The 25,766-nt window shown below is 41.3% G+C and overlaps 1 protein-coding gene across 1 annotated transcript in view; it reads right to left on the bottom strand.

Annotated features, from left to right (window-relative positions):
- Nucleotides 1-25,766, bottom strand: part of SH2D4B (SH2 domain containing 4B) — a 108,255-nt gene that overhangs the window by 46,259 nt on the left and 36,230 nt on the right. Inside the window, exons 5-6 of the mRNA XM_014526282.2 lie at nucleotides 10,095-10,305; nucleotides 5,663-5,790 (exon numbers count right to left, since the gene is read on the bottom strand). Coding sequence (XP_014381768.1) covers nucleotides 5,663-5,790; nucleotides 10,095-10,305 — 339 coding nt within the window. The remainder of the gene's footprint in view (nucleotides 1-5,662; nucleotides 5,791-10,094; nucleotides 10,306-25,766) is intronic.

The following is a 25,766-nucleotide window of genomic DNA, read 5'->3' as shown; positions in this document are numbered from 1 at the left end:
CCCCTGGCTGCTGACCCAGTTAGGGGGGAGGAACCCTGATGGGGCAGCAGCCTTGTTATGGTTTCCCAGGGAGCACAAGCCTCTTTCTGGTGTGTGGGGCTTCACTGCAGATGAGAGCAGGGCAGGCAGAGCTACTGCATCCTGTGTGGGGAAAGTGGCAGTGGTGGCAGCACTAGGAGGGTTTGGGGGACTATGACCACTCCAAAGTTAGGCTTAGGCCCTATAGCCACCTCTCCCAGCCCTGCCACCACTGCTTGCCCTGTGCAGGTAGCAGCAGCTCTGCCCGCCCTTCTCCCACCCGCAGCACTTCCCCCCACAACTGGCAAGAGGCTTGCACTCCCCAAGACACCACTGCCCTGTCAGGGTCCCTCCCCCCTCACCAGTCTAGCAGTAGGGGCAGGAGCATGGCCAGATGCCGGCTGGCATGGCCCCCAGCATCTGCCTGGCTAGAGGTGAGCTGTGGAGGTGGCAGCTGGGGCTAGCAGACTACAGCTGAGGTCCCCCAGTGGGAAAGGGGATGGAGGGGGAAATAAACCCTCAGCGAGCCATGCTGGGTGGGTGTCTGGCCATGCCCCCACCCCTGAAGCAGCAAAAGGAGAGACCCCCTCTCTTCCCCCTTTGCCTCAGGGGCCATGCTGGGCTGGCATCTGGCCTCAGCCCAGATGCTGGCAGTGGCAGCAGCAGGGAAGCTGTAGGTGCAACATGGCCCTGTATATTGGCATGGGGTATACCATCAGGGGGGCCTCCCCTGGCCATACTGGTAGGTGCCACCCATGCCACCGAAATGCAGTTGGCCGCCAGGTGGGCAGCTGGTGGTAGGGGTGGTGGGAAAGCCATAGGAGTAGCTCCCTATGCCTGGTACATGGGGCCATGCTGTACCTATGGCTTCCCCACCACTGCCACTGCCTTCATCTGCCCACCCAGCAGCTGACTGCAGTTCAGCATTGCAGGCAGCACCTACCAGTATGGCCAGCGTGGGCCCCCCTGACAGTAGTGGCAGTGGGGAAGCCATAGGGGTAGAACCCCAAGCCTGGTGCCTGGAGCTGGGCTGCACCACCACTGCCGGGTGGGGAAAAGCCAGCAGTGCATGCCCAACTCGGCACGTGGCAGCCACAAGTTATAGCGCTCAGGACTGAGAGGGCAAGCCTGTGCCATGCATGTTGCTGTGGGAGCCAGGGGCAGCCCAAGCACTGCTCTCTAGCATGTAGGAGGTGCCGCCAGGCAGAAGCTGCTCCCCTAGCTGCATACTCGGCTTGGCTTGGCTCTGCTCTGCACTAGTGCCAACACACTCAAGCCCCTTCCCCACCCCCCACTAGCCTGGGTCCCTCTGCTTGGTGGGGCTCACATCCAGGATGGAGCCACTACTACCATCGTAATCCCTCTGTGCCTGTCCCCACCTGGGCTTGGGGCTGTTTTGCTCCCCTCCCTCCCCCAGATGGGGCCTGTGATGCTGGGAGGGGGGAGGGAGGAGGGGAATTAAACACCCCTCTGTCCCTCGTTCAATTGAGGCTGCTGCTGGGGCTGGCCGCACCCCCCACCCCCTGCCACTCCAGCACCAAGGTGGAGAAAATGCTTCACAGGGGCTCCTGTGCCCTGGTCAAGCAGATACCGGCTGGGGTCCCCTGGGAGAAGAGGGGAGGGAGGGGGGAATAAACCTCCTCCCTTCCACATCTGCCTCAGGGGCCAATGCCACACTGGTGTCTGGCCAAGCCCCCACCCCAGTGCTGGCTGGAGGGCAAAGGGGCAGGACCTGCCCTGCTCTCTGAAGCAGACAGCCCAGTGCAGTCCAGGGCTGAATATCGCGTTGGTATGCTAGAGGACTCTGATTTAAGTTAAACCAGGAAGCGATCTGGGACAGAAGTTCCATAAGCTGGTTTGACCCCAATCAGTTAAGTCTGATACTACATTCAACCAGGTTTATCTTAAACCTGTTTTGGCCATTTTGAAACTGGTTTATGGGCACTGAACTTTTTTTCTGTTACAGGGTTAAACCAGTTTTTGATCACTTAAACTAGTTTATGTGTAACATGTGTCCCTAGCCCTAAGGTTCCCTACATGCTTACTGTAACTTATTTGCACCTTTGCTATAATCCTAGTAAAGACATCAGCCTTATGGTCTACAGTTTAACACATGAAGGAAGTATGTGACTGATATAAGGAAACATACAACATTTTGAAGAAGGTTTCTGATCACTTCATTACATTAAAGAGAAAGCACAAAAGACTGCAAAACATTTAGAAACCCCAAGCCTCCTAAACACACTGCTTTTAACTTTCCCTCTTCTTAGGATTCATTTGTATTCAGGAAGGCATAAGCAGACGGACTGCTCTGATGCTACCCCTCCGGTAACTCTTCAGTCCCTCTGTGGGTTGACTCCCTGGCCAGCCTCCCACAAAGTGATCAGACCCCTAACTTCCCTTCCAGTTAGACCTCCCCTTAGCAAACAAGCTCTTCTTAGTAGGAATAAGATCAGTGATGGGAGTAGGTAAAGATTCATAAAGAGAGTTCAAAACTTCCCATAGTAATCTGTAACTTGTACAAATTCCCTGACTCCTGACATGTTAATTTTCTTACACCTTTGAGAGCATCCACTGACATAATGTACCTATACATGATAACAATTAGCCACCAAGGACTGGCAGACCTTAACTAAAGTTGGGGGGAATTTTAATTTGGTTCTTCTTGTGCATAGTAACAATGCAATAATTTGAAACACCGCCTGGCTATATTTAGGGATCATGTTATGCGAACACTCAGAATCTAAAAGTTGCCATATCTGAGATTATTTTTTCAGAAATAACAAGCGATGAGCCAATCTGAATAGGAAGATACCTGCATGCCCAAGTGGAATTTAAACAGAAGGGGGAAAGGAGAAAAGGACAAAGACAAAACATAGCTGAGAGAAGGAAAATATTAACACAAGAATATTAATATTAGCTCAGGATAGTTAAGAGCTATGGAGGTAGAGGTCCATGTTTTTATTGCCAAAATAAATGTTGTTCCCTGTGCTGTGTTTCTGTAGCTAAATGACAACCAGGTTGTTTCCTGAGGTATATGACAGGGTTTGGCAAAACTCTGCAACAGATGGGGGAAGATTGTTATACTTATTCATTTTACTTGGCATAGGTCATACTGAGGTTTGAACCCCACCCCTGCCCCCAAATCATAGCAAATCCCAGCTTTGACAGCCAATTTTAACATGTCTTTGTCTCTGATGCATGTTTAACAGCCCTGCTTTCCATCCTAAGTGATACAATCTTTCTTATCATATAAAATGTACCTGAAACTCAAAATCCACTGATATTGTCAAAACTGGACCTGAGTTGTAAGTTTGTAAGAGTTCTGTATATCTGTATGTATGTTTTAAGTCCATATTAGTTTGCATGGTATCAGTGACTGTCTATTTAATGTAACTCCTCTATGAATGCTGGAAATTAACTGGAATTCAGACCAATTAGTCTGTTAATCATTTACATAATTTAAGAAATACTTCTTACCTGAAGGCATTAAAGCAATCTTAAAGTGTATCAGAATTATTAGAAAGCATTTCTGCAAATATATTTTGGTCCCAATTTTTCCTGAGCCAAGAAAATAAAATTTCCTCAGGGGCAAAAAAGGAGCTAGTTTAATCTCCTTGATCTTCAGGAAGCTTGAGAATCAGCAGCTATGGTTCCTGAGGAATCTTATGCTAGTCAATAATTGATACTTCTTAATCTTCATGAACCTAACCTGTTCTAAGCAAAGATGGTGTCCTTTCATGCTGTCAGGAGGCAGGCAGGGGAATGGTGGGAATGACCACTTCTGCTGAGGACAGCCCATGGATGAAGTTTATTGAGGATAACAGGAAGTGGCACCCATTTTGAAACATGCCCATTCACTGAAACATGCCCAACAGCAGGATATTTTTGTTTCTTTTGTAGGCGAGTACTGAGAGAAATAATTGATAATTCTAAAGATATCCTTCAAGAAAGCTACATATTTATTATAGGTTCAACTATCTGGCAATTTTTGTGGAAAATGTCTGAGCTGAGAACATTTAAAGAAAAAAAAGTTAATAAATTATAACTTTACCTTTCTCATTTAATTTTAACTAAAACAAAGTTGTTTACTTTTAAAACTCATACACTGAATCCTGTTCTCTAGCAGTAAGTAGTCTGGAGGAGAAATATTATCTGCACACACAAAAAAAATCTGAAAGCCAACTTTAGGTGCAATCCTTCACTCAACCTAAACTATAGAGCTAAAAGACTCAGCCTCAAAATAATAATTATGCAAGAATGCACTACACTTCTTGAACACAAACTAAAAAGAAGAATGTTACCATAACTTCAATAATAAATCTTCCATATACTGAGGAAAGGAGATTAATGATGTTTCTATTCTATGAGAAAGAAAAGAGACTTTTGGGGTTGAAATTGACGTCAGCTCAAGGGGTTATTTGAAAATGATAATGGAAAAGATAGATATAAATCTTTAAAGAGATTTCACTCTCTTAATCCAGATATAGTCCCCCTAATAATACATAGTCCCCTTAATAGCTAGTCCATCTATCCAATAATAGTTTACATGATCATAGTGCTTTTGATTGACAATTTAGGTAATTACCATATTGTACAAATAATTTGCTATATCCATTTTATGTGGTAATAAATGTGATGGAGAGAGGTATTGAGAGACTTGCCTAAGGTTACATAGCACGCCATTGGCTATTATAGGAATAGAACACTTGGCATAGGCTTTTTAGGCCTCTGGAATGGCAAAAACTGGAGATTTAACCTAGGCAAAGGATCTGGATGAGAAACTGGATGACGAATTTTAGGCACAAACACCTATGCTGCCTACTTCTCGTCCTATGAAATGGGATGTAATGGAGGATCTAGAGGTCTTATGAGCATTTGGTTCAGTTTAGTAACCAAAAATGGGATTTGTCCTGCACATGAAGGTAAAGTACAGGCAGTCCTCAACTTACAACGTTTCAAGTTACAACATTTTGCACTTACTACGTTTATAAACTGACGACCTGTTTCAACTTTATGACGTCAGTTTTGACTTTACAATGCTTGAGCCAATGCGATGCGATGCCATGCCAGCAAACAAGTTCACTGCATCACACATCTCCCTGGAGAACCTCTGTCCAAACTTCCTTGGACACTCTCTTTAAGAATGCAGACAAGACTCCAGAAAAACCTGCAGCCAAGACGCCTGAAAAGACTGTAGCCAAGAACCCTTCAAAAAGTCCAACCAAGAGCCTTTCAAAAAGTCCAGCAAAGTCACCTCAAAGAAGTACTTCCAAATCAATATGATTGCTATTTACAATATAAATATAGTAATGTACCTATATTACTCATCTATAATTGATCGAGTACACAATTCTGAGATATTTTGGGTGAAAATAGGGTATTTGGGCCTTGGTTCAGGAACCAATCCCCCATTTATAACATTGTTTCTTAAGAGAAAATTGGTTCCGAGTTACAACGTTTCAACTTAAGACGCGGTTTTCAGGAACCAATTGTGTCGTAAGTCCAAGGATTGTCTGTACTGTTGCGTTCCATCAAAAGCGTTCCAAACTGAGATGTTTTTGCACCACCACTTCAAAAACTTATTGAGAACTAACTTCAGACTCAAATATATATATATATTGAATGAAGATCAGTGTTTTACCATGAAACCAGGGTGCAATGTTGTTGGTGTTTCTTTCAAACCCAGCACGTCGTGGAAGCTGTTCTTCCTTGAACCAACGAATGATGATTTCTCGGGAAAAGGGTCTAGAAGGACGTTCCCAAACTTTACTAAATTAAAACACAAATAATAGATCAAACTCCATGCAGAGGCTGTATGCCTGTAAAGAATATGTAATGTAAACACAAATTGCACCATAATTATAAAGCACAGGGAACAGGAACAGCTCAAGAGAATTACCTTTTTTCTTGGAAAAAAGGTTTTTTTCATATATATATGAAATTAAGTTTTTAAGTTATTTTTTTTCCTCTCCCCTCCTCTTTTTTAACTGAAAATGTTTTTCATTTTCTGGTTTCGGTGATCTATCCATCTATCTATCTGTCTATATAGATATATATGCTTTTGGTGATAGATAGATAGATAGATAGATAGATAGATAGATAGATAGATAACCAAAACCAGAATATTTTTGTTTTCTATTCTCAATGAAAATGAAAAATATTTTCAGCTTAAAATAGGGAGGGGAGAGGAAAAAAATTAACCACAAAATGTCCATTTTGTCAAGAAGTAATTTTTTTCTTTTTTTAAAAAAAGATATTTTTTTTCTTGACCCTACTATTTCCTCCTGATTTCTTTGGTTTTTTATAGACATTAATTTGCAGGGGGGGAAATGGTTTTTACTTTTTATGGTGTTCCACTGCATTGAGAAGAAATACTAAAGCAGATTCAAACATTAATCTGTTCTGCCTAAACCAGAGAAGAAAGTGTAGAGTAAACATTTCTATGGAGTGGCTCCTGTTTCTGTCCAGCTCTGTATCAGCCATCCTCCCCTCACTCTCATATATTTTGGATAAGTTTACACAACAAGGTTAAGGTGTGATTGTAGTACACAGGTACATAGATCCATGCAACCTGTAATCTAGTGTGTAACAATATTATAAAGGATGCAGTGGCAAGAACTTTAGTGTGGACTGTGTCAACCAACCAGAAAACCTAAACACAAATTCAGGTTTGCTAGCTCAGGGCACATTGTTATCTGTGTCAGCTGTACGGAAGCTAATATACCTACCCACACTACAATCAAATCTTTGTTTTACTTGGTACAATATATCCTTTTGTTAAATCTTCATTTAGGGTAGCCTCTTTCATTTTTCTAGCTATCATGTTCCACTTGGTATGGAATTCTTATTCAATAAATCAAGTCTGAAGACAACCTGGGTAGTATTATAGTTTTAGTTTGAAAGACATTGATGAGTAATGCACTAACATACCAGAGAACCAAGTCCATAAAAGAAGCAAGTTCTACAGTTCACAGTAGAAGTTCCTTTCATGACTAGAGAGCAGACATAAGAAGGTAAGGGAACCCAATGATATCCTTCTTTAAGGTGGGTTCCTGTTTCCACTCAAGTCATTGAAAAATTTTCTGTCAATTTTATCCAGTGAAAAATTAAGCTGTAGTGTAATTAATAGGAGTCTCCGAGGTTGGACCCAAACAGTCTCATTTCAAGTGACAAGTGAAATAGCCAACCAAGTCAGAGTAGATCTGGCCTGCATTTTTTCTGAGTCCCACTCAAATGCTATGATGATACAGAAAGAGAGACACAGGGAAAGATAGGGAGAGAGACAAGCCACCTACAAATGTTCATTGCTAGTAATGGAAAACTACTAAAAATGATTCTGGGAGAGGGAGCAATATAAGCCTGCAACCACCCCCTCATCCTGCTTCTTGAGCCTTCCCAAGACTGGGGTGATCCTAGTCTGAGTAAAGTGTGGGCTGCTCCAGTCTCCCTGTTCCTAGGGAAAACACTTGACATAGGCTTTTTAGGTCTGTGGAATGGCAAAAAACTGTTCCCAGGGAGACTGGGGCAACAAGGCAAAGCCCCCTGCCATTTTTCACATGGGGGACTCCATTAAACTCCCAGTGTCCAGAAGTCAAGCTGATTGAGCAGCAGGGCAAAGCCCCCTGCCCACTTCTTTCTCTAGGGACTCAGGTAAGTGATCAGCCAGCAGGGAGTAGCTGGCAGCTGGTCCTTCCCTCCTGTGGCCCCATTTTCCAGAAATCCAGGGAGCTTTTCCCCAAGGGTCTACTCTCCTGGTCTCTACGAGGAGTTAAGTCATAGAAATGTGCAATCATTTATTCTCCCAGGAGAAACTCTATTCTAACTGGAGTTGACATATTTTTCTCCTGGAACCATCATTTTTGCTCCAGGAGAAAAAGTTGGAACATCCTGTATGCTTGTAGTTTCTACCAAGAGAGAGGCAATTCTCCCAGTAGAAACAGAACATCTATACATGACCAGAGAGGTATGAGTATTCTACGCATATAGAAGAAAGCAAACTACAATAAGATATTGATGTGCTGTGAGGTCCCTCAGATAGTTTTCCTTTGAAGATGATACTGTGTCTGGCCTCAGCCCTAAAATCCAGAGTTCATTCTTTTGGATTTTTTAATACTGGAAGATATGTAGGATCCACCTGCCTTCTGGGAACTGATTGTGTATGAATTAAAAGGGCTGGTTTATAGTAGTTTTCTGCATAGGGCCAAATTTTGGAATTACTCCCAGTCAATTTCTACAGAGCTACAGTAGACAACGTGAGCATCATAGAGGCAGAAAGAGAACAAATACAGCAGTAAAGATAAAGACAAAAGAAAATAATGGGCAAAAGGAACCAAATGCTTATATAAATTAACAAATGAGCAAAAACCAACAGGAATTAATAAAAAATAAAATAATTAAAAGAAGGAGGATGGAACATAGAAGCTTTCCAAAGAATATAAAGCTGAATTAAATAGAAAAAAGAAGGAACATTTATGCTAAGGTGACTTTAAGCACAGCTCTGAAATAAAAAGGCAGTATACAAGATGCACTGGAAGCTCTAACTCACATGTTCCTTCCTGGAGAAAGAATGCTAACCCCATTCTTCCTTTAACCCTGTAGCAAATTATGACACAGCACATGCCAGCTGAGTGACATTGGTCTGCTCAGTGAAAAAAAGCTCCAGTTCCTCCCATTCCCTCTCTTGCCCATCTACTCCAGGCATGGGGCAGTAGGCAGTTGCAAAGTATTTGCTTATTCCTATGCATGCAATCAAGGTCTGAATAGGGTTTAATAAGGATATTTCACTCTTCCTGATTATGTTGTGCAGATATGCCAACGAAGACATGCACAAAGACAAAAAGAAGCCTTGGCCTATTTTCAAACTATGACATATCAGAGATGGATACAGTTTTGGACAAGGCCTGGAGAATGATCGAAAAACTTTTTCTCAGACCTATTTGTAAGAAAATTTCATGCCTAATGCCTTTGAATTCTGTAGCAAATAGCCCCACTTAAAGAGCTCAGCAGTGTAGGCTGAATTATAGCCACTGGTTTTCAAAATTTACTACCTTTATTAGTTATTTTATTACTTTATATCAGAAAAGAGTATTAAGTGGCTTGGAAAAGTAAAAATAATGAGATCACTTTGACAAGTGACTTGGTTGTGAGGTTAGACATCCTGCCGCCTTTGAGACAGCACAATTTTGATTCCTCATCAAACTGGGAATTTCATGAACCATTATCAGCATGTTTCTGTCTCTCAGCAAAACATAGGAAAGAGCTACTTGTCAAAGAAGAACACTGGCCCCGAGCAGGAAAGGACTGAAACCTTTTTGCTGGGCTGCCATACATCATAAGAACAATCTCTTGGAAGTAAAAAAGAAAATAAGAGATGTTACAAAGGGCTTCACTCTTTCTGTTTTGTAAACCTGGGTTTTTATTGGTTTTGTTACCTTTTTCCCTTCTAAACCATACTATGTTGCCTGTGTTCACATTATCTTGATTATTTTACCAAGCCTAATTAATAATATCAGATGGCAACATGTAAACCCAGGAGGAGAGATTGATAAACTTTGCAGCACCCCATCTGCTCTGTTGGATTGTTTTCCAATGCACTTGGTTTGCTAAAGAGAGAGATGAAAGATCAATAGATAAGAAACTCAGAAGACACTTGATTTCGCCTGAAGAAAATTCAAAGCCATTGAGACTTAGGAGTTTGACAGCTCTCTCTAAAATGTGTCAAAGAGCACTTGAGTAGCAGCTATTTCTAGGCTTGAGAGTTAAAGTTTGGAAAAGAATTTGTCCATTTGACTTTCTCTGTAACCCAAACTTGCATGCTAATAAAGCCATTCACTTTTTAAAGATGCATTTCTTTGTGTGTGGACAGTAAAAGGTCCTTCAAGAAATAATTATAATTTAATGTACATTAAACGTTCCATCTGTTTACATTTTTTAAATATTTGCCTCATACCCATGGTCAAAGAGCAAAAGGATAGAGAATCTGTGGGGGAAAAAAAATTGCTCATTCAAAGGGTGGAGGGAAGAAACAAATCAATGGAAGATCATTTTTCTGAGTCATCTCTAGCATATATAACCTGGATGGTGCAGTGAGCATCATTAGCGGGCTTGGGCTGTTGTTGTTCAGCTTTGTCTCCTGATCATTATTCAGGCTAGTACCCCTGAACAGGCTACTTAAACCAGCCACTTTTCCTTTCTGGATGGCTCGCAGGGATTGGCGTCGATATTCGTCCCGAGCTCTGCGTGCTTTATGACTCCTTTCTTCATCTGCAGCTTTTGAGCGGCGCACTGGATGTCAGGTAAGGCAAGAAAGAAAATAATTTGGTTTCTTAAATACAGAAATATACATATTTATTTCTAATAAATACACAATGTATCTTCAAAGAGATGGATAATTGTCTGGTAATGCCATTAGCTATTATATATAGAAGATAAAGGAAGTCTGAACATGTTTGAATAATAAACTCATCATCATTATGCCTTATTCCTCAGCATATTACACAATGGGTGCAGACAGAAATGCAGCTCCCCCCTGTCACTGAGAACATTTTACAGGAAGCATTCTGAGTTACAATGATCCCTGGACCAAACAGAAATTCACTGTTGGTTCCAGGGGGGAGAGGAATCTAGCTGCTGGCTGGAAACCTGCAGCTGGTTTCCCCCAGCAACAGCCCGTCCTTCTCCCAGCCTGTCCCTGTTTCAGAATGGAAGGGCAGAAAGGGAACAGATGGAGCTTATTCTAGGAGTTCCCCGTCTAGCACTGGAGGATGGGATGGGTGATTTGGAGCTCCCCTCCCCCCCAACTCGGGGGGCTCCAATACACCCACCTGAAACTCCAGACCAAACTCCCTCCCATTATGAAAACAATGTGAGGCTGGGAGGCAGCACGGACAGAAGATACAGAAGACACTGTGTTTTGAAATGTTTTCATCTAATGCTTTAGGCAATGAGGGTTCATATTTTCAACTGAATGGCCATTTTGGAAGCTGTCTTCAGTCATTCACTTGTGTTAGGTCATGGCTATAGAAAACTTTCTGTGGCCAGATCAGATGAAAATTTTCACTTCTGTCTGCATCCAATGTTATCACATGTTATAAACATAGCCACTGCTGTAGAAAATATGCCACAAGTGAAACAGTCTTAGATCAATGACCAATCATATAAGAATGGGTAGAGTATTGGTTAATACTTGTGTCACCATAAAAAAGAATGTATGGCAGCAGAAATTGTGAGCAAGTAGATGTCCTAGCCCCTTGAAGTGCTCAAGTATCCAAAAATGTTGCTGCTCCCAAGGGGGCACATCTGCACATGGAATTAATACGAGGCAATAAACTCTAGTGCTTATCATGCCACAGTTTATTGCTCCTGAGTGCACTGTTTGAACATGAGCCCGGGACTGAAGCACATTAAGCAATGTCAGGGTATCCCAACTGGCAGAGGGCCCCAGGGGTAAGCCTGCCACCCTGGGGCTGCTCCTGCCTGGCTCAACATGCTGTGGAGGGGCTGGCTGGGGCACAAGGGTGCTTCAGTATGGGGTTAGTCAGTAGGCATCTGGGTCAGCATCCCCACGCAGTTTGGGCTTGTGCCTCAACCAGCTGGATCAGCATCTACATGCTGTGCACAAAAAAAGCTCTGCAGGAGGATAGTACTTGTGTTTACAAGCACTGCCCTGCTGTGGAGTTTATTAGTTTACTGCAGCTTAATAGGGCCATACATGTAGATATTGAGATGTTTACTGCAGAGCTAATTAGGTAGCATCATGGGGCATGCCCAAGGTAGCTACAGTTTGTGATGACTTACATGGGAGGATGACTATTTGCTTATTGTATCATGGGAATTCTCACAGCATACATATCAGGCTGCTGCACCCTGACTCAGGATGCACATCTGCAAGTATTGGAACCTACATAGAAGCCCCCGTGCTGTGCTTATAGGGAGAACCCTGCAGGGGATTCCTGCAACATATGTTCTCACTTCCACAGTCACGGGGCAGCGACTAGACTGAAGCCCCCAGAGTGGCAAGGGCCTGATTCTGCAGGACAACACTCTCAACAACACCTGTAGATGCCAATGAACCAGATCTTCAGTGCCAGAAAGCATCTTGACACAGCTGATTCTGCTCCAAAGATGATGTCTGTTTATAGTCAGTAGGTTATTACACAGGAAACACTTCATGTACACATTGGCTGCTTTATGAAAAACTTAATCTTTAACCTCATGCATTCAGCTACACCAGACATACACCAAACATTCTGTTCTGGCACAGAACATATTCCAATGTTTAATTTTCAGCACATGAGTAGAAAAATTCAATTGGAGTATTTACACAAACAAATACACCCTTAAGTTCTTTGATAGATTGAGGTACAACAGATACAACACACCTAGGCTAGAATGTATTGCTATTAATGTATGTTTTCTTATAACTGAATTTCATTCAAGTTATATAAAATACATAGTAATATAAAATACAAGTAATATAAAATACAAAGCAATCAGTATATGCTGAGTGTCCTTCCACCATGGGAAGCAGTTCCTAAGAGAAGGAGTACAGAATATACTTGGCCAGGGTGGCTAACCTGTTGCATGTGTGCCCCAGTTGGCATGGGCAGCCTTTGTGTAGCACATGACAGATCAGAGAGGAGACAGGCAGCTCAGTGACAAATAGGGCAGGGAGCAGAAAGCAGAGCATCAGATCAAGCAGAGATAGGGTAATCAGAGTGGCACTTGGGCAGGGTACAAGGATAATCTGTGGCGTGCCTGCCAAAAAAGACATGTCCACTGTACTAGGCCTTGGTTTATGAATATCTCATTCGTACACTTTTAAGCAGCATAGCATTTCTCTCTTTCAAAGGTTTCCTTGGCTGCCTCTTTCTCCACCTGTTTTCTCAGCTTTCACCAGCTGTTTGAGTCCCAAAAGACATTTCCTTGCACCACACTTGGTTATAAAAATTAAATTTAGATTAAGGATCACTCCCCTGTTGCATCTTTGTTGTTGTTTTGCTTTGCCTTTTACAATAGAAAACATCTTAAACAACTAAAGAGACATGAAATTAATTGGAAAAGGTTGCTTGGCGCTTTCACAGGGGAACACAAAAATTGAATTTCTGCAGTTAGAGCTAAAGAACCAGGCTCTATCTAGTGCTATAAAACACTCCCACTATATGTGTATTGGTATAAGGGAGGGAGGTGAGGGGGTGGGTGACATATGACTATGCCAACTATTGGGTTGCACTAACAGGTAAAATTGTATTTCTACAATTAGCAGACTGATACTCTTTACTGAGGTGCCCTCAAATGAGACATCCTTAACTAAAGCATTCAAACACTTCTTATTTGGAAATCTGTGTAGTAAAAGGACAGAAAAAAGGAATTTTCTACACCTGTTTAACATACAGTCAATTAGCATTTGACTACTGACATTAGCCAGCCCCAGTTAAGACATTGTGATCTCTCCTAGCACAGTTAGGGCTGTCTACACTACAAGTCTGCTGGCACAACTGCTAGGGTGTTAGAGCTCCTCAGAGTAGATACAGCATATGCCAGAGGATGAATCAGAGTTACAACAGCTCCCTAAAAGCCACAAACTTTGCCAGAAGAAGGCTTCTTCTGCTTGCAGAGCTGCAACCAAATTGGAAGAATTGCCAGGATAGTTACTGTAGAGAGAGTGTGATCTTTTCACATTTTTAGCTGGCACAGCTGTAGAAGTAGAACATTGTAATGCTAAACCTAAATCAATTCCAGCAAACTCTCAAGAAGGATGTTTGTGCCTGAAAGCTTGCAAAGAACAATTTTTCCAACTATTTAGTTGGTCTGATAAAAGATATCACATTTACCCAAAGAACCTTGTATACTCAAGAAGGAGAGTATTTGAAAAACCTATGACAGCTTGGCAGCAAAAAAGTGAATAGGAAATAATTTTACTAATACATCAATAGGGACTATTAATGTTGCCTATATTAACTGCAAATAGTCTGCTTATTTTGTCATATTTTTCCACTAAATCACTTTTGTGGGTGTTAACTTCATTGCAGACAATATGTTGTTCACTTATCCTATCACTTATCTTCAGTATCTATCAGTAGCTATTCCAACACCCAGATGAACAGTAAACACAATTTTGGTTTAGCTTTAAGGGCCCTCCTCATCCATGCTCTAAACTAGGGTGGTTGTGGCAGGATTGATAATTGCTACTGGAGGCAGTAGCTTGATTTTCTTTTTAACATTTGCTTACTGGATGTTAAAGTTTTGTTTTGTAGTGGAATAATTTCCCTGCCTGAGGTTATTTGTGTCTTAAAAAATCATCAAAATGGGGCCAGAGGCACCAGAAGAAAATGATCTGATAAATGGTGAGCACTCACTGTGCAATTTTCAGTGTACATAAGATGTTTTAAAAAAACAAGGGAAGCTCTAAAAGTATAGTTTTTTGTGTATGCCCAACCACCCTAATTCTCACATATACAAACTCTTCCTCTATAGCAATCATATCTTGGCTAGCACTGTACAGTAGAAAACTACGTGCAATGGGGATGCTTATATGCCTTTAGCTTTCATACCTCAAATGAAACAAGCAAAAATGTATATGGATATATCCAAATTATGAACAACTGATCCTCATCCTTTTGAATATCCTAAATTGAATATTTTCCCTCCTACTCTATCTGCTCTTCCCAGATGCTTCACTCCCAAAATTTACTCCAAACACCTGGATTATAAAAACCTAAATCGAGCAAAGGAACACTCCTAAGTGTATTTTAGGGCACTCGGTGAAACCAGGAAAGACCAAAAGAATGAACCACAAGAAATAAGTGGCCAAGGGATGGCCAGGAAGTTTGGGGATTTAGTAATGTCCACAATAAAAGGGCATGTGGTATCAGAAGGGTAGAGAGATTAAATTAAAATAGATTAAATTTAACAAGCAATACAAGAAAAACTATCTAGTTTCAGTCTTGTGTTTTGATGACATTGGCAGAATTCCAGTTCTGTCGACCTTTTAAATGCACCCTGCAGTTTCCAGTGTAGTACTGCAGACTGTACTATTGCAAAGAGGGGATTAACAGGGAAACAGATTTTATTACTTAATCTAGAGATGGCTGAATTTTAGTGGACGGTGACATGATCCTAATATGCAACCTTAGTGTGGCTAGTATTACTTGGAAAGCTTTTCCTGTTTATTTTTTTAAGACTGTAAAGAAATCGACAATAATTGCTCTAATTATTGTCTTGGCATTATCCTAAAAAGAATGCAAAGAACAGCACTGATGATGAGCTATGATTATAATGCTACATGTTAAAAAAAATAAGGTAGACCTGTGTTACAGTTATAGCACAGCTAACATAGTTCCAAACACAATCGTCTTCCCTAACTTCTCTATTGAACCCATGATGGGATTCTATTCCCATGATATAGATACTTCAGGCTTCCCTGTATATCTGGAAGAGAGAGAATGGTAAGAAAACAAAAGTATCTGCTTCTTCCATTTCATGCAACAATAGACATGCATTTCAACTCCAATGTGGCCAGATGTATGCAAAATATACATAAGCTAGCACATGTATCATTAGGAGTCAGTGATCTGGACTACATTTTCCAGATCAGTTTAAGTACAAAGCATTAAGGAGAGCAGCTTTGGTTGGAACAACTGAACACCAAAAGTAATTAGCCTTTTTCCAAGTACGTTGGAACTATGACTTACATCCTCCTCTCTCTCTCATATATTTATCTGTTTTATCTTTTGTGTTTTGCAGTGTTCCCATCAAGTATTCCTTAATGGGAGCTACTTGAAAATTGGTTCCAAGCGTATGGGTTTCTTACTGGTCATTCCTTTAGAAAGAAAAATGTATTGTGCTCTTCATTTAATCACTTCAAATACCTTCATCAGAAATGGAGGCACTATATCTTACCCCCAAATTGTCCATTAAAGCATATGGAACATACACAGTGCTCTTAAGGTACCCCCTCCCCCACCCCTTTCAAATGAATTTCCTTTAGAAGCCCAAGGACTGTTAAAGGGAATTAACTGAAGTTATTGATTCAAGATTTGTGACATTAATTTATGGCTGGATAGCCATTGTTGTTGAGGGGAAATGAAACTATAGATACAGGTCAACCTTGATTCCACCCCTACCTATCAAGCACCCATGAAGGGCCTTCTTCAAAATTCACAATCGAAACTATGCAGGTTCTAGGGCTGGTCCTACTCTTTCTGCACAGTCCCACATGCTCAGACATCAAAGTTCAATTTATGGAGGTGTAACATGCTTCAGGTCAAGTTTTTTTTTAATTACCAAACCCTTCTATAACTCAGTGTCACTCTCAATTCCCTCCTACCTCCTAGCTTTCTCTAAGAGGGAAATATTTTGCTTGGATCAAAACCAGTCACAGGTATCATTACACCGTACGCTTGCACATGAGACACATTCTGTGCTCCTTATTACCTTTCAGATATCACTGCAGTCTTTCTCCAATAGGAAGGCAGAAGTAATTTAGATTGTTTAATGCACAAATGGATTGCTTTTCTTGGTGGACTACCAAAATATAGTCCATTGTATACACTTACCCTAGGTATGAAACAAATTGCAGCATATTCTCATCAGATGTCACACTATTGGGTTCTTCTGGCCTTAAACTCCATAGGTCATAGAAAATTAGGATTGGAATGGAACTCAGGAGATCATCTAATCCAATCCCCTGATCAATGCCTTAAAAACCCCGAAGGATAGAGATTCCACCACCTTCCCAGGTAACCCATTCCAGTGATTCACCACCCCCCGCCCCAGTGAGAAGGGTTTTTTTTGCTGATATCCAACATGGGTGGACCTATGTCATTAATATCCATCTATCTATGCAGACATTTGAGTACCTTGCCACATTAATGCATGTTACCATCACAGCTTCTTTGTGAACTAGAGAAACCATTTGCTTTTTGAACAGACTAGGAACAGAGCCAGATAAATTGGTGTGCTGAGGCTACACAAGAAGTCTGCTGGCTGAATGAGGAAATGAACTCAGGTCTCCAGATGCGAAGTCCAGTATCCTGCTTCATCCTTCTGTTTTGCAATAGTATGCGACGGAGTTATTTTTTTTAAGTCCGTTTTAATTAAGCACATAGCTACATTGAAAGCACTGTAGCTCATAAGCTAGCTTTCAGGTACCTAGCATAGATATTAATAACAGTGTAGCCATAACAGCATGGGCAGCAAAATCTACCAAGAACTGGGTAAATTCTCAGGCTGCTAACCTGTATCAAGCTGTGTTGCCACAATTTTGCTGATATTGCTACCTCAACTAGGTAGGGCATACCTGCATACGATCCACTTACAATGATCACTGCAGTATAGACCTGCACTGACAGAAAAAAACAATCTTCAAAGCTTGTAAGAGAAAAACATGGGAATAGAATACCTATTAACCAGTCTTAAAGCTTCGGGAAAACAAATGAGGTTCTGCAGAGTTTGATTTGACCTGACATATTCTAGACCTGTTTACCAGCCCCTACAATTTGCCTAAACACACCAAATGATCTTTTTTCCTAAAATACAGCATCGTGTTTTATATTTTCAGTTAGATTCAGGAACTCCCTGTTTGCAGAGCTCATAGGATTCTAATGCTAGATCTTTTGATACTGATGTGGATTAATTCATGCTGTGCTGGGACTGAAGTCAAATGAGTCTCATCAGCTGTGAAAGATTAAGTCCATTTTATGGTCTGTTTTGTGCTTTTGAAGAGTTATGAGTCACAGCTAAAGCTGATGAATGCTGCAAAATATGGTCCATGAATATGCATCCCAATTTCTAAATTATTTTGTTTCAGTTATGCCTTGGTTAATAATTCCTCACCTGTAGCTCATTTAAGAGCAATTAACTATTGCTATTTAGTATTCCAGATTTAAACGTCAAACTTTTTAATGCATACATGGGTCACATGGTACATCTTTGTTTTGTAATTGGAAATTGGCTTCACATATATATTCTGCAATATACTTCCAGTTCAGAAATCTGTTTATCTTTAAGCATGTCCTGCTTAATCCTGTCCCTATTCAAATATGAACACATACTTCAAACTAAGTACTTGCTTAAAGGCATTGCTAAACTGGGACCTATTCACCTAAAATTCATCCTCTCATCTTACATTTCTGCAAGTAAACTTGTTCGTGTGCATTTTTGTGGAAGGCAAATACAAACATGATGCATCAATACAGCATCCTAAGGATATTCTTTTTAAAATTTCAACAAAAATCTAAAATTTTAGCAATTCTCACTCTGCTCTGCTTATTATTCACTGCAGTTATGTTGATTGGGACTGGCCAAACAGTATTAACATAGCACTAAGTACATTTTATAGTTTTCTGCAAATAACTTATTGCATGGAAGTATGTGTTTGATATTCAATGAAATTTCTATTTATTAGTCAAATTCCTTTGATAATTTTCAAGTCCTTTGTTTACTGTTTTGCAAAAGCCACAGGCCACTTTTAGAGACTGTGAAATAGAAAATTCCTACTTCATCTTAGATCGTTAGCACAATGCTTAGCAACTGTGATAAGCAGTATCTATCCCAGTGATTCACAACTTGTGCTCTGACACTCCGGATACCGGGGATCCTTGCAAGGATGCCACACAATGGTTAGGTATGCAAACATGATTCACAAAATAAACCTGGAGATGTGATATCTGTGGGATAGCTAAAGCCAGAGATTTCACAAGACAAACCCAGAGACAGTGCTGAAAACTTTCTGATCCGTTGTAGTCTTTTTGAGATCTTTGCAATCAAAGTATTGCTCTACTTTTTTTCTGAAGTCAAAGTGAAGACCTGGCATTTTCTGAGGGGTGCTTCAAGTCTAATTCTCAGCGCTCACTTCTCAGTCTCACCATATTATCGTCTATTACCAGGCCTGAAATATGGACTTCTTTGGTTCACACTTCTCCATGATTAACTTTCATATTAGTCCACTAATATATTTGCTCCCTGTATCAACTCACAAATTATCTCTAAGAAGCCCCTATCATGTGTCACCCACATGAAATTTTAGTGTATAATTACATCTGCAACATCAATAACTTGTTATGGTGGTGATTATTCAGGATATTGAATGTTAGTCATTTTTTTGTGTTAAAATGCACTAAAATTATATATTTCAATTAGCATTGCAGTTCTTAGAGTTTTTATTGTTATTTGGCATAATCCAGCAAACCACAGAAACAAACTGAACAACAGAAACTAAATTTAGCAACACTTTGCCTACTGCCTCAGCAATAAACAGCTGAGGGATAATGTGATGATGAGAGATGAATCCTCATTCCATTCTAAATTCCATCTACTAAATAAATTAGTAGTGTCATCAATATCATTGCCACGTTCACTCTCCACAACAGCTGCACTAGCACTGCTGTTCCTTGTCAGCCCTGACCCCTAGAACTGCTCAGTGAAGGGGACTGACTTAAAGGAGATACGACTGGATGGAACCTGGCCCAGATCCTGGTGGATAACATATCTTCAACTGCAGGTGTGCAATGACAAAAATGCTAATGCTGCATCTGCTTGTGCCCCTTTAATGTATTCATGTGCTTATTTATTTATTTAGTGTTTATGAAAGATGTGAAACAGTGCTGACCGCAATTACAGCAAAGCTAGCAATAGTACAAGTGTTCGTTTCTATGTTCCAGTTGGGAACCTGAGGACAACTTCAAAGGAGAAAGCAGTATTTAGAGTCAAACTGAAAAGTGAAGAGCATAGTGTTGTTATGCTCATTCAGAATTCCTCAAGCTAACCTTAACATATGCATTTTAAATCATTGTTCTAGCTATGCTCCTCTCTTCTGGTTCTCCACATATGAAGTTCAATAATTGGGACACCTTTAGATTTTGGATCTGATTTTTCTTACCTATTATATTTTCTTACCTATTAGCCTGGGTCTGTGCCCAGCCCCCTGACTTACTTGCTTCCAGCTGCCCACACCCCTTCTTGGTGAGTGACAAATGTTTGCACATGGAAATCTAGGCTCAATTTTTTATGCAGCTTAAACTAAGCCTCCTAAACATGAGCCAGGCCCTGTGAATGCTTGTTTGCAGCCATGGTGTAAACATACCTTTGCCCACAGTGTAAATATATCCTTACTTGACAAAACATAGGGCTTGAGGGTGATAGAAGAAGCTGTGCTATTTTAGATTCCCCTTATATTTACAAAGTTCTCTAAAGCCTTGTCTATACAACAGAAATTACTGGTTCCAAACAGTGTACATCAGAAAAAAGATGCAGTTGAAATGGTGCTGACTAACTGAATCTGGCACTCCAGCAACCTACCTCCTTTCATATCTTGACCCTCATTTTCCATTTTCTCCCATCACAGTACCTATACCATACCCCATATTCCAGCAAACTATAGTAATAGAAAAAACATTTTGGTGTTTTAAAAAAATGTTAAAAAAGAAAACAAGTACAAAGACAGAGGAAAAGGCTACTGTTTTTTTTATTTATTTTTAGTAAATTTTATAGTATTTTGTTTTGTTAACAATTTCTGTCTAAAGATCTTTTTCCATGGTTTGTACCTTTGTTACAAATGTGATATCTTTCTATATCCAGCATTTGTGTAAGAAACTGAAATATAGTTCTATGGGACAGATTGTCAGCTGGTCTAAAATGGCATAGCCCCTCCTGGCATAAAACTGAAAAGTTTTCTTCCTTCAACCTACTGAATCCCTCAAGGCCTTGATACACGTACAAGTGATTTATCCAAATGTGATTCAACTGCATCCAATTTAGGTGCATGCCAAAGCAGATGAGGGTGATATATGTTCAACTGGTCATTTGTATTAAGTTATGTACCTCATAGCACCACTGGATGGATACCATGATACCTTTGACAGAGTATATTCATGTACTTCAAATTTTCATGCTTGGGGTGGTGCTGTTCTAGACAGAAAATATATCTATTTAATTTTAATTTAGCTTTAATTACTTAGCTTTAATTTAAATCTGTGAAAGCTTAAATATATTGCCTTAAATAAATAAATGAATATTATAAGCTTAAATATTTAAGATTTAAGTAGCTAGCTTTAATACCTTAGCATTTATTTAGTTGTAACTAATAATATGTATATATGTATGTATGTATATAAAATAAATTAAAGCTTTCCTCTCTGTAAAGAATAAAATTTATTTGCTTGCTATTCTGAGCCTGGTTTCTTCTTAAGGTGGGCAGGGATGGGGGTGGGGAGGAGAGCACCCCACCATTGTTTCTGGTCAAGGGGCTACTTGAGTTCACAATGGTAGCAATTACCAAGTTGACTGCTCACTAATTGCTTCTAGGTGTTAGCCTTCCAGTTTCTATCCATTTGCTTGTACAACTTAAAGATTGTGTGGGCATTCTTATTTTGGCTATAGCCGCCTAGTTATCATAAAGGTAAAGTAATTGTGGGTTAGCATAAGGGTAAATGTAACAGAGCATAACGCATAGGATCATAAAATCTCAGCCACCTCCTCACCATAGCTTAGCTGAAAAAATGCTTCACTGTCTCAGGGAGTTGCACTGAAGGTTGGGGAGCTGCCGGCAAGGACTGAAAGGCCTGTGCAAGGGTGGGGGCTCACAGAGCTCCAGTGTGAGCTCCCAGCCCTGAGCCGCCCTCCCAGACCCCAACACCCCTACTGCCCCCACAGGCCTCCAGTAGCTCAGTGCCTGGCTCCTGCCCTGGCTGTTACTCCTACACCTCACCCACCATATTCCTCAAATACAGTTGTACTGAGTAAAGCTCAATGTTACTCAGAAGCTCATTTTGAGGCTTAATTCTGTCTACAAAATGCTTTGAAATCCCTTGTATTTTGCACTTCTGGAGTGCGTGTTGATGCTCTCCTTTATTCATTGAATCAGGCTATAAAACAAAAGAGTTGAATTATACATTCAATCTGTATACTTTTCTTCCTTTCAAAATATAAATTTCCCACACTGCACACTACACAAGACAGGTATTAAGACAACATTCCTTCATTAGGAGTGCTAATGCTTCCAGCAACCTACATCATTTTTACCCCTCCAAAGAAGAAGAAAACAGTCATTTGCTACAACATAAAGGGAGGTCATACTATAATTATTTCTTTACAGAGCTAAAAGCTTTTTCTTTTTCTTACTGTAACGTCACTACATCTAACATGGAATCTTACTTTCTTATTAGTATAATAAATGGAAGTTTTTCCCTTTCCATTGTTGAGACCATGACAGTCTTGAATTGTATCTGTACGCATACTTGAATTTTCATTGTTGGTACAGTGTTGGCAGCAACAGAACCATCTTTATTTGGAGGATCTGAGTTTGCAGAACTTGCCATAATTCCTGGCAGAGAGCTAGCATTTTCAATACATAGATTTTATAGACATTAGGGGCTGGAAGGGACTTTGCAAGATCATCAAGTCCAGCCCCCCTGCCAGAGGCAGGAAGTCTGCAGGGATCAGATGATCCCAGCAAGATAAACATCCAAATGCCTTTTGAATGAGTCCAAAGTAGGTGCTTGCACCACCTCTGGGGGGAGTCTGTTCCAGACCTTGGACACACAGACTGTAAAAAAGTTTTTCCTTATATCGAGACTGAATCAGCCTTCTAGAAGTTTGTGGCCGTTAGACCTACTTATCCCTTGGAGAGCTCTGATGAACAACTGTTCTCCCAGATCCTGATGTACCCCACCCCCTTCTTATATACTTATAGGCTGCCACCAAGTCGCCCCTGAGCCTTCTCTTCACCAGGCTGAAGAGTCCCATGTCCCTCAGCCTCTTCTCGTAAGGCTTGGTCTCTTGGCCTTTGATCATATGAGTGGCTCTCCTCTGAGTTCTCCTGAGTTTATCCACATCCCTCCTGAAGTGGGGGGCCCAAAACTGGATGCAGTTCTCCAGCTGCAGCCTCACTAAGGCCGAGTAAAGTGGGAGGATGACATCCCTGGTTTTGCTCGAGATGCATCAGTGGATGCATGCTAGAGTTTGGTTTGCTGTGCCAGCCACAGTATTGGGGGCTTATGTTCATCTTGTGGTCAATCAAGATCCCCAAGTCCCTTTCGGTTGCGGTGCTAGTGAGCATAGCACCACTGAAGCTATAACTATGATGCTGGTTTTTTCTCCCAAGGTGGAGTACCCTGCATTTTTTTACATTTAATGCCATCAGATTTAGGTCTGCCCACTTTGCAAGCATGTCCAGGTCAGCCTGTATCCCCAGCCTCTCTTCCAGAGTGACCACCTTCCCCCATAGTTTAGTGTCATCCATGAATTTTTCCAGTCTGCATCTGATGCCCGAATCCAGGTCATTAATGAAGATATTGAAGACTACCAGCCCAAGCACTGAGCCCTGGGGGACTCCACTGGTAATCTGGCACCACATTGATTTCTTCCCATCAACTAGTACCCTTTGGGTTCAACCCCGGAGCCAGTTTCCCAGCCATCGGACCATGAGATGGTTGAGGCCACAGTTCCTCAGGTTGGTCATGAGGATATCATGGGAGACCAAGTCAAAGTTCTTCTTGAAGTCCAGATAAATAACATCAACTTCATCTCCCTTGTCTAGGCAATGCACCACCTGGTCATAGAAGGAGATGAGGTTGGTCAGGCAAGACCTTCCAGTAATAAAACCATGTTGGCTGGCATTCAGTAGGTTGCCTTCCATTAGCCTGTTGCAGATGTATCCTTTGATAATTTTCTCCAAGATTTTTCCAGGGATGGAAGACAGACTGATAGGTCTATAATTCCCTGGATCTTCTGTCTTCCCTTTCTTGAAGACTGGGACCATGTTGGCTCTTTTCCAGTCTTCCAGTACATCACCCAAGCGCCACAAGCTTTCAAATATCTTGGCCATAGGGCATGCTATGATGTCCACCAGCTCTTTTAAGACTCTCAAGTGTAATCCATCTGGGCCCATGGACTTATGGATGTCAAGCCTCTCGAGGTGTTCTCTCACTTGATCTGCGTCAGTCGTGGGCCCATCTCCCAAGCCCTGGTTGCTTTGCATCCTATCTGACAGTGTGACCCCCTTGGGCAGGTAGAAAACTGACACAAAATAATCAATTAGGAGATTGGCCTTTTCTTGGGTGTCAGCTGCCCCGCTTGATCTTGCAGGGGACCAATGTTGCTTTTGTTCTTCCTCTGACTTCCCACAGATTTGCAGAATGACTTTTTGTTATACTTGATTCCAGTGGCTAACCTGAGTTCGGTTGCTGCCTTGGCTTTTCTGGCCCACTCCCTACAGGTATGGGCTAGTGCGGAGTAGTCCTCCTTGGTGATGATTCCAGTTTTCCATCTGGTGTAGGCTTCTCTGTTTTGTTTTAGGAGACCCACAAGTTCCCTGTTGAGCCAAGGGAGCTTCCCTGCCCTCTGACTGCATTTCCTGTGGGACAGGATGGACTTCACTTGTGCTTTGAGGATTAGGAACAACCATTCCTCATGGACTCCCCTTCCTAGGGGGCCGTGGCCCTTAGTGCCTGACTAAACAGTCTCCTGAGTCTGTGGAGGTCAGCCTTCCCAAAGTTGAGGATTTGCCCATCCTCTGTTGGACAGAGAAAGTAATCAGATCATGGTCACTGACACCAAGCTTGCCCTTGATCCTCAGATCCCACCCCAACCCCACCTCAAGGGGGATTGCTTGGGGGATGAGAGGGAAACCTCCTAAAACAAGACACTGCCCATCCCACTATTGTGTATGTCAAGCAGCTACTTTCAGTGCTGGTAAATACCAGCTACATCTCACACCCGTGTCTGTGCTCTGCACCAAACATGCCCAATCTCAGCTCCATCTCACACCAATATTTTAGCCCTGCATCGAGTGTGCCTGGTCTCAGCTCCATCTCACACCCATGTCTGTTCCCTGAACAAAGCATGCCTTGTCTCAGCACCTTCTCACACCCATGTGTGAGCCCTGCATGGATCAGGCCTGGTCTGAGCCCTCTCACACCCATGTCTGAGCCATTATAGCTGCAGGACAGTCTAGGATCCCATTGCTAAAACCTCCTAGCTCAAGTGGCTACTTGAATTTTAAAGTTGGCAAATACCAAGGTGATAATTGAGTACTTTGCACTTGCAGTAACAACACCTGCTTTATCTATTTTACCTCACTCACACCCACACAGAACAACAAAGCATGGAGATAAGAAAATGCAGGCTCTGGAACTACACCTGATGGACAAATTACATAACTCTCAATGCAGGTGGACCATAAATCACATTTGCATGATAGACATTACAAACCAGTCACAGAGCCTGTTTCAACTACATCTGGTTCAGCTAAACTATGTCCATCAAACTTCTGATATCAAGCCATGATCAGGCCCCTAAATGAGATTTAACCTCATGCACATGTGTCATGTTACGGGTTGTAATACATTATTGGGTTGTGAAGTGTAATGTCTATTGTGGCCTTCAGAGACCTAGAAGACAAGAAAATATAAATTCCCTTTTGGAATGAACAAATTATCCCGTACTTACATTATTTAACAGAAAATAATTATTTTCTTCAAAGAAAATGTAATGTATGGTCATTTTATTTTATCAAAAATAATGTCAATGAGCTACCACATTTGACACCAGCGTGTCATATATAGCAAATTAATTTTGTATCAATTGATTTAGTTTCATGTCAATGGCAGGTGGCTGAACTATGACAATTAGTCTCCTGACTTTTGCAGTAAGTGGAGGGAAAAATATGCCACCTTAACTCATGCGTTTGAGATGTGTTTTACTTCTGTCAGTTTTCCTTTGCTGTAAATTAGCAACACTACACAACA

The sequence above is a fragment of the Alligator sinensis genome, unplaced genomic scaffold, assembly GCF_000455745.1.
Source record: "Alligator sinensis unplaced genomic scaffold, ASM45574v1 scaffold616_1, whole genome shotgun sequence".
Classification (NCBI taxonomy): domain Eukaryota; kingdom Metazoa; phylum Chordata; order Crocodylia; family Alligatoridae; genus Alligator; species Alligator sinensis.
The sequence above is the reverse complement of the archived record's forward strand: the minus strand, read 5'-3'. Positions and strand labels throughout refer to the sequence as shown.